General features: G+C 40.5%; 1 protein-coding gene across 1 annotated transcript in view; it reads left to right on the top strand.

Annotated features, from left to right (window-relative positions):
• Window positions 1-10,360, top strand: part of CPA6 (carboxypeptidase A6) — a 320,457-nt gene that overhangs the window by 114,065 nt on the left and 196,032 nt on the right. Inside the window, exon 2 of the mRNA XM_011940914.1 lies at window positions 6,235-6,310. Within this exon, the coding sequence (XP_011796304.1) occupies window positions 6,235-6,310 (76 nt within the window). The remainder of the gene's footprint in view (window positions 1-6,234; window positions 6,311-10,360) is intronic.

Here is a 10,360-nt window from a genome sequence, read left to right as displayed (position 1 = left end):
CAGGATGGTCTCGATCTCCTGACCTCGTGATCCGCCCGTCTCGGCCTCCCAAAGTGCTGGGATTACAGGCTTGAGCCACCGCGCCCGGCCTTATTATTATTAACTGAGACGGAGTCTCACTCTGTCGCCCAGGCTGGAGTGCAGTGGTGCGATCTCGGCTCACTACAAGTTCCACCTCCCAGGTTCACGCCATTCTCCTGCCTCAGCCTCCCAAGTAGCTGGGATTACAGTTGCCTGCCACTACGCCTGGCTAATTTTTGTATTTTTAGTAGAGACGGGGTTTTACCATGTTGGCCAGGATGGTCTCAATCTCTTGACCTTGTGATCCAACCACCTCGGCCTCCCAAAGTGCTGGGATTACAGGCGTGAGCCACAGCGCCCAGCCAGGAATGAATACAAATTATTTTAAAATAAAAACTCATAGACAAAATCATACAAAGGCATGACAATAAATGATGCAGTACAAAAGCCCTCAGCAAACCCATTGTATTTGTTATTGTTTGTTTGAACTGCATATTGGGAAGAGGTGTTCATATTTTAGCTTTGCAAACATTTATTCCTTGATTTAACCCACCACTGCAACAACCACTATCCCTCTCAGATTCGCCAAAAATTGAGTACATAATCTTGTCTTTATTAATTTTTCTTAAATGTATATATAGTTCACATGTATTTCAATGTTTAATATTAGAAGTACTTCGAGTCTTTTTTTGTTTTTTGTTTGTTTGTTTTTTGAGACAGGGTCTCATTTTGTCACTCAGGCTGGACAAAATGCCTTGATCATAGCTCACTGCAGCCTCCAACTCCTTAGCTTGAATGATCCTCCTGCCTCAGCCTCCCAAGTAGCTGGGACTATATGTGTGTGCCACGATGCCCAGCTAGTTATTTATTTATTTATTTATTTTTGCAGAGACAGGGTCTCATTGTGTTATCCAAGCTGGTCTCAAACTCCTAGCCTCAAGCTATTCTCCTACCTCAGCCTCCCAAGTCCTGGAATTGCAGGTATGAGTCACGCCCAGCTATGGGTCTTTATTTAGAAATTTGGTGTTTTTTTGTTTTGTTTTGTTTTTTGAGATGGAGTCTCACTCTGTCGTCAGGCTGGAGTGCAGTGACACAATCTCGGCTCACTGCAACCTCTGCCTGCCAGGTTCAAATGTTTTTCCTGCCTCAGCCTCCAGAGTAGGCGGGACCACAGGCATATGCCACCACACCCAGATAATTTTTGTATTTTTAGTAGACATGGGGTTTTACCATGTTGGCCAGGATGGTCTCAATCTCTTGACCTTGTGATCCACCCGCCTCGGCCTCCCAAAGTGCTGGGATTACAGGTGTGAGCCACCGCGCCCCACCTGGTGATTTTTTCATGACCAGAAATATGCCCATAGGAACTTAACTTGCTTTTATCAGTGGTAAAATCAGTTTTGTTATACACTGTTTCACGTAAAGTCACAGTTTCCAAGAACTTATCATTGATGTTAATCAAGGACTTATTATATTTTAAAACCAACATATGAAGTGAAAGATAAAAGCAAACTAGTGTTACAAAATGCTGTAAAACAAACACTGCGTGTATGTGGATTAATGCAGAAAAGAGTTCAGAGTGATACACAAGTAACTATTAACAGTGGCTACAAAGGGAAGATAGAAGGCTTGGGGTTGGAAGAGAATTTCTCATTTCATATGCTATATAATATTTTAATTTTTCAAGTGTAGGTTCATAAATTCTATAGCATACAAAGAAGTCTAGGATTTCATAATGGAATCAGCTGTGAAAGGTCATGCCAGGAGCCACAAGGAAACATCTGAAGCTTCGTATCTCTGTCTTTCAACAGGACTTTCGGGTTGCCTAGAGGACAGAGATACTCTTCCTTAGCTGCTGCACAGTTAAAGCACAGAAGAATGGCAATCAATATGGGAGGTGTCAAACCCAGGCAACACAGTCTTAGAACCTTTTTTTTTTCTTTGAGACAGAGTCTCGCTCTGTTGCCCAGGCTGGAGTGCAATGGCACAATCCTGGCTCACTGCAATCTCCGCCTCCCAGGTTCAAGCAATTCTCCTGCCTCAGCTTCCTAAGTAGCTGGGACTACAGGCACATGCTACCATGCCCAGCTAGTTTTTGTATTTTTAGTAGAGACGGGTTTTCACCATGTTGGAAGGCAGCTAGGAAATCATCCCTCACTCCTCCAGTGAAGAAACTGAGACCCAGGCGTAGTATAGAGTTGGAGATTGTGTTCCCTTTCTGAATTTTCTCTCGGTGCATACATGCTCAGGACGCATTTGGTAATACTTTTTGAACTGATTACATTTATTTACTGTTATCTTATTCATGTGGTTGCTACTGTACAGCAGGATTATTAGTCAAACTCACAACCAAACTCAACGTGGGCTTTATAGCTATATAACCTCATTTGTCTTGTAGGGCAAAGGAACAAAATGTGAGCATATCATGGATTGATAAGCATATCATGGATTAATAATTCCTGGGAGACTAGTTATCTGGAATATCCTGCTTCCTCTATAAGACATCCTTAAACTAAAATTAAAAATGCTTATGCTGTCTTTCTTTGGACAACTTTATATAGGCTAAGTTAGAAATATATGTGCATACGAGCAGCTGCTTGCCCAGTAGTCTTTCTAACCTCAACCCATATTCAATTCTGTCATTCCCTCATCTTAACCCCAAAGGGTAGCCAAAGGGTCTTAAGTTGATGTTGCCACCTAACAGTGAAAAAAAAAAAAAAAACCTGATAAGTTATAAGGAAAAGCCTCTAAGCTCACCTCCTCTGATAGTTTTGCATGGTTAGTTTTTCTAAGTTCCAGTAGACTACCTGAAACTTCCCTGTTTCTACCACCAAATTATTCCCCACTTCAAAAAACACTAGCTATCAGATTTAGGGAGAGTAAGCTTTTTGTTTGGTGAAACAAACAGGGCATTTGGGGGTCATGTGGTTTTCACATGCTGAATAAAGAGCTCTTGTTGGGCTTTGGTTACCCATCATTCCATCAATATAATTTACTGGTTCACAAAACAGCATGACATTTCATGGGTCTTTCTACATTGCCTTCCTTATTCTCTGTCCTTTGATAAGTTATCAAACAGTAATAAACTCATTTCTAAAGTCACACCTGAGAATTTCTAAAGGCTAGGATGAAGTGAACTTTTTGTAACAAAAATGAGAAAACTGGGTTTGAGCAATCACTTTCAGGGTTAAATAATCCCAAGGGTAGTTTCTTTGTATCCTGTACTTATTTGCAGAAGAGGAACTGATTGCCAGGTTGAATTATCCATCTTTAAAAAAAAAAAAAAAAAAAGTTCTTATGGCTGTAAAACAGCTACAGATTGCTTTTCTTGCACTCTTGAGGAGCTGACAAGGCCCCAGATGGAGGTGTTTTTCAGCAAGCTGTCAAGTGATCCATCCATCAAAAACAGCCATATCACCCAGCCGAGCTTGCTTTCTCTGCCAAGAATTGTATTGGGTCAGATGAGAAAGGCCAGGGTATGATGAATCCAGGAAAAACACAGGTCAGAGAAATGTATACCAGAAAAGAGAAGAGATGTAGTTACATTTAAATTCCAAAAGTTATATTTAGATTTGTTTTACAGTGACTTGATAATTTTTTCCTAGTACTTTCTTTTATTCTTTCCAGAAATATGAACTTCATGACATTGATACTGAGAGGTGGTTTGTGTGATTTTGAGAAAATCAAAGCTGTAAAGCTCTCTTAGAGTAGCAGTCCATAAAACACAGTAATTTATCATCAGCAAGCCAAGAGCCGTTTTATTCATAGGCCTAAAGGAGCTATTACAGGATCATTTGAAATAATAAAGCTATTGTGATTGGAAATAAACATAAAGCCCTAAAAATCATTGCCCAGCAAGTCCAGAAGTATCCAGAGGGATCTGATGCCCTCTATATTAGCCTTACTTCATCTTGGAAACTGCTATCCCTCTGTATTAGCCCTCTCTCACACCACTGTAAAGAAATACCTGAGACTGGTAATTTATGAAGAAAATAGATTTAATCGACTCACAGTTCCACAGGCTTAACAGAAAGCATGCCTGGGAGGCCTCAGGAAACTCACAATCATAGCAGAAGAGGAAGCAGGGACCTCCACATGGCGGCAGGAGAATGCGAGAGCAAAGAAGGAGGTGACACACTTTTAAACCATCAGATCTTGTGAGAACTCACTATCATGAGAACAACAAGGGGAAAATATGCCACCATGAACCAATCACCTCCCACAAAGCCCCTCCCCCAATTCAACATGAGATTTGGGTGGGGACACAATCCAAATCGTATCATCATCTAAGAAGTAAAATGACAGAAAATCATGCAAATTCCATTCTTATTCCTGGTGCACCTTTGGGGTTGGAGAGACAAGTTGTGGGTAAACTAGTAGAGTTTTTGTTTTCTGCTTTATATTCTATTAATAATATTCTACCTTATCTTTAATCATTGTAAAATGCCATAGAGAGTTATGAAAAATATTAATTCCTACTGTGCTTTATTTACTTAGTTTTTCCTTTATATTTCCTCTGGAAGCCAATTACTCTCAGTAATCTCCTTTATGCCAATCCATTAATATTTAATAAGCAGCTACTCTATGCAAAAGACATTGGATAGTTGTGATTATTATGGGCTAGAGCTGGGCTTCCCAACCTGTCCTCATCATGACACACCTAGAAATTGATAGACTACTTTTCTGGCACACCTGGGAGACAAGGCCCCCAAAGAGAAACTTTCTGAAAGACACAGCAGCACCTTAAGTCATCTTAGGTAATTTGGGACCTTTACAGAAAGAACCTTAAAGTGTGTTCAAATATAATTTCTTTTTTTTTTTTTTTTTGAGATGGAGTCTCACTCTGTTGCCCAGGCTGGAGTGCAGTGGCATGATCTCGACTCACTGCAAGCTCTGCCTCCCTGGTTAACACTTCTCCTGCCTCAGCCTCCCAAGTAGCTGGGGCTACAGGCGCCCACCACCACGTCCGGCTAATTTTTTGTATTTTTAGTAGAGACGGGGTTTCAGTGTGTTAGCCGGAATAGCCAGGATTGTCTCGATCTCCTGACCTCATGATCTACCCACCTCGGCCTCCCAAAGTGCTAGGATTACAGGTGTGAGCCACCACGCCCGGCCCAAATATAATTTCAACTGTGGTAAAACCTTTGTGGTTGTGGAACTGACCCAGTAGTCCTATAGAGAGTTTTTTTGATAAGCACAGATGGATTCTTCTGGTCTTAAAGATTGAAACTTATATTCGTTTTATCTGAGTTCCTTCCTCAGAAAGCAACCTTCAGGCCTATCAAAAAGTATCAAAGAACAAAAACTCACCAGATCACCACATTCTGACAGTGAGATGCAAGACCCCTCATTCATTACGATTGCTTCCTTGCTCCTCCCTAGTTTCTGTTTTGTACACATTGCTACATTTCTTCCCTGCTATATACACCTCTAGTTTTTGTCCATCAGGGAGATGGATTTGAGACTGAGCTCCCATCTCCCTGGTTGCAGCACCTGATTAAAGCCTTCTTTCTTAGTAATAATCATCTTCTCAGTGATTGCTATGTGCGAAAGCAGCAGGACCTAGACCAAACCCCTGGTGTTTCTGTAACAGTTGTAAACATTGATTTTTAATTTGTATCACTAAAAAATTTACAGCCATCAGTGTCTAACACCGATGGCCCTCTTCTTTGGCCCCACAAGCCAGGCAGGAAGCTCTGTACCAGAGAAATGAGATGACTGCACCATAGAGATGGGCCTCTCCTTACTGTTCTCCGTGTGGGAAGAACTCAAACGAGAAGCTTTCCCTAGTGTATGGATTTCACATCCTCTCACTGAAAGACACATTCCTTTTCAGCATTATGTTTTAAAAAAGAATGACTTTTCTTTCTTCTGTCATCAGAAATTTTCCTTCTTGGTATCTGCTCTGAGCAGCTCATGAAAGTTTCTTTCTCTTGTTGCCACCACTCTTCCTGTGTTGTTGGCCTTTTTCTGCATTTATAATATTAAATGTGAGTTTGTAATCTTCAAAAGCTGATTAAACACCAAATAGCTTTAAGACAAGAAGAAAAGAACAATGCAATCAGAGAATAAACTGGATAAAATACTGGGCCAATGAAAAGTTTTGCTGTTTTCCTTCTTAAAAGCAGAGGCAGATTTTAAGAGGTAAGAAAGAGATGACTAATATCTTTATTTTTGAAAAGTAATTATCATCTTTCTTTTCTTATCTTATAGTGATAAAGTGATAAGATTTATTCCCAAAACAGAAGAGGAAGTATACGCACTGAAGACAATATCCCATCAACTTAAGGTAATAGAGCATCTACTCACTTATGCTGGAATTGTGCTTGTGCTGTGTTTACAGGGATTTGCTGACTAGAGTTGAATAATTGGAATTTATTAACCAAGAAAGTAAAGGCTAAGGACATAACTTGAAAGGCTTTTATTTTATTTTATTTTATTTTATTTTATTTTATTTGAGATGAAGTCTCACTCTGTTGTCCAAGCTGGTGTGCAGTGGTGTGGCCTCGGCTTCTGTGTTCAAGCAGTTCTCCTGCCTCTTAGTAGAGACGAGGTTTCACCATGTTGGCCAGGCTGGTCTCAAACTCCTGACCTCGTGATCCACCTGCCTTGGCCTCTCAAAGTGCTGGCATTACAGGCATGAGTCACTGTGCCCAACCGAAAGAGCTTTTAAAGGATATTTAAGGCTACTCAAAAATTTTCTGGCTGTGTGCAGTGGCTCATGCCTGTAACCTCAGCACTTTGGGAGGCTGAACCAGGCAGATCAGTTGAGCCCAGGAGTTCAAGGCCAGCCTGGGCAACATGGTGAAACCCCATCTCTACAAAAAAATGTAAAAATTTAACCAGGTGTGGTGTCACATGCCTGTAGTCCCAGCTACTAGAGAGGCTGAGATGGGAGGATCACTTGAGCCTAGGAGGTTGCAGTGAGCTCTAGTGTCTCTTTTTTTTGAGACAGGGCCTTATTCTGTCGCCACTGCTCTCTAGCCTGGGCAACAAAGTGAAACCCTGTCTCAAAAGAAAAGAAGAAAGATAGTTTTCTATCTGACACATTATCTATTCATTACCCATCTCCAAGGTAGAATATAAATTTCATGAGATAGTTTATATATTTTTTGTTCATTGCTGTATTTCTAGTTAGTGTTTGGAATATCCTAGAAGTTCAATACATGGTTTTGTCATTATTTTTCCTTAATGAATGAATGAATTCAGTTTCCTGTTTTCTAGAACTTCTCTGTTTCTTCTTGAATCTTCCTACTGATCATCTAGGCACTTTCCTCTTAATTAAAACTTTAAGCAGAAGTGAGTTGAGGAAAAATTAAAGCCAGAAATTCAAGTTAATTAGTTTTGCTATGTTTCAGTGGGTCTGATAAGAGAATTTTCTTGGCAAAGGTTGAAGGCTCTGATTATTCAATCTTTGATAAACTTTATGAATTTTAGAGTTAGAGCATTTCTCTAACTCCATCAGTGCATATAATTGAGTGTTAACTTTTACCTGAAAGTTATGATGAGAAGTGTGGTGTGACTGGTTCTTTTCCATGCCTACCAAAATACAAGCAAGTCCAAAAACTATGTGGTGGTTTAGGGTTCATTTTAATGGACAGCAAAGCAGATTACCAAACAGGCCTCATTATTCTTTAATTTGAAATAGAAAAATGTTTTTCCTATATGGCTGAAGTGCAGTCCTACCTGAAGGAGTGTTAGGGAATGAGGAAGGAAGGAGACATGGTAGCTTCTGGAGATACTTGTAATTAACAAACTTTTTTTCTTTTATTTATGGTTTGATTTTTCTCTTTGGCATGTTCCTCTTCAAATATTGAATTTATTTGCAAATGATGTCTTGAACATTGAGTTTATTGATTCCCTGTCTTCTCCTCATTCCCAGCCGCTACACAAACAGTACTGAGTTCAAGCATGGTGTCTCATTACAAGGGCCCAGGGTGAGGATACAGGAACCCATCCCCAAATTGTGGTTGTTTTATGCAATACCAGAGAGACCATGCTCACTGGGCATTTCCTAAACCTCCTTTTCTTCTCGCAGGAATCTGCTTCTAGGAGGCTATCATTAACCTCTTCTGGTCACATATGGACATACATCCCACAACATCCTTTTCAGCAGTTGTAGCTGAACACTTTCTGAATAGTCCACCAGGAACTTAATAATTGCAAAGAAGCAAAGAAAGTTTTGAGTGGAAGTTTCCGTCTCCACTGAAATCGTGTTTTCATATACCACCAGAAAAGGAGCCACTTTTCACTTTGGAGTTCAGTGTTTTAGGGAACAGATATTCTGAACCAAATATTGGAGCAAAATATTTCTCAAAGGATGTTTCTACCATTAGTGAATCTATTTACGTATTAGGCCTTAGAAAGTAATGAACTCTCACTGTTATATTTGTGATAATCACTTACCATTATCAAAAGCAATAAAATTACATCTTTGAGGACTGTAGGGGTTACTTATAAACTCTCAGAAATCATCATAGATGGAACCAAAAGCTATAGACCGTAAATAGGGCTGCTGGCACTGATGACCACACATTTACATTGGGCCCTTTTAGGTAAGCGTTTAAAGAAAATCATTCCTGCAGATTGTTTTCATTTAGTCCTCAAGGAAAGGTAGCCACCTGGGGGAGGAAATGGTTTGGATATAAAGGAGCTTAGGGGTCAACTGAGAGAATGGAGGGAAAGGGATCTGATGAGGAAAGGGGAGCAGAGTGAAGGGGAGAAAGAAGCTTAATATTAAGATGTCAACTGTGCTCTAGTGATTCCATTCCACACAGAGTCACATCCAGCTCCTCTCAGCCACAGTGCTACATGCTTCTACAAATTGCCTCATTTTAACAATCCCATGAAGTGAGTATATTGTTATTGCTGTTTTACAGATGAAGAAACTGAGAGAGACAGAGTTAAGTAACTTGTCCCCAGGCCACAGTATGGGATTGCAACATGGATCTAGTCAGTGTCAAGCCCTCTAGGACCCAAATGAGGCCTGCCTCTTGCCTCTAGTCAGTTTATTCTGATTATCTTCACAATGGAGAGTATTGAAGCCAAGTTTGCAGGGCAGTGGAGCCTAGACTCAGAATGTGAGCATTATCATTATCATTTACTTTAACCCTAGAATCAGGGGTCACCAAGACCATCCCTGCATTCAATGGGTTGCATAAAGACTCACCCAACTCAGCATATAGTCTGACTAACAGCTATGATTGGTCACAGCAAAAGGATACAAAGTAAAATCAGCAAAGGGAGAAGGAGCACTGGGTGAAGTCCAGGGAAAATGAGGCACAAGCTTCTAAGAGGCCTCTCCCAATAGAGTCACACAGGATGTGCTCAATTCCATCAGTAACAACTTGTGACAACAAACATACAGTGTTGTCTACCAGGGAAATTCATTAAAGACTCAATGCCCAAGGTTTTTATTGGAGTAAAGTTACGTAGATACCCTCTGCCTGGCACATACCCAAATTCCAGGCTCCCAGAAAAAAGTAGGTGTTCAGCATGAACTACATTATTTGCATAATCTAAGCACATTGAGTCACTCTTATTAGTTAGGGTGGTGGTAATCCTCTTGATATTCAACTTTCCAAATGCCAGCCAAAGGGCCAATTTTACAAGCAGGCCTTTCTAAAGATAGTATTTTTCAGGCCTGCTCTATTAAATCTTTTTTGCACATTTCTTCATTTCCTTTCACTAAAGAAATAGTTTTATTGGATTGAAGTTGGAGGTGTTGAGTTTAGATAAATTTCTACCTAAAAGCATCATGTTACCTTGATGTCATTTTAAATTCGAATGATTTCAACCAAGCAAACCATTTGTACTATGGAAAGCAGCAATTCTAGCCAGGCAGAGAAAGCAGCCTGCAGAGAAAAAAGAATATGACTGTGTGTCATCTTCTGGCCTGTGGAGCTAATGGGACAGAATTATGGGCATTGCTAACAGCTTCTTTGCATTCCCTGTGCATTGCCTCTAGAAGGGAAGAAGGAGGGTTTGCCAGGAAACCTTTAGTTGCCTTCCTTCCCTAAATCACACTGTGTTAGACAGAATTCTAAGATAGCCCCCAAGACTTCTATCCCCCTGGTGTACATGCCCTGAATAATCACTTCCCTGAGGATGAAGAGGGGCCTGTGAATATGATGGGACAGCCATTCCTTTGATGATGCTACATTATATGGCAGAAGGGAAATGACATAGGGCAGACCTGACCTAATCAGATGAGCACTTTAAAAGCAAAGAGTTTCCTCTAGCTGTTCACAGAAGACATCAGAGAAGTGCTCCTGCTGGTCTCAAGACAGCAGTTCATAAACTACAACGTTGTGAACGATCCATGAGAGTCATGTGCTAA

The sequence above is a fragment of the Colobus angolensis genome, unplaced genomic scaffold (genome assembly GCF_000951035.1).
Source record: "Colobus angolensis palliatus isolate OR3802 unplaced genomic scaffold, Cang.pa_1.0 Scaffold194, whole genome shotgun sequence".
NCBI classification, from domain to species: Eukaryota; Metazoa; Chordata; class Mammalia; order Primates; family Cercopithecidae; genus Colobus; species Colobus angolensis.
This window is presented reverse-complemented; position numbering and strand designations above follow the sequence as displayed.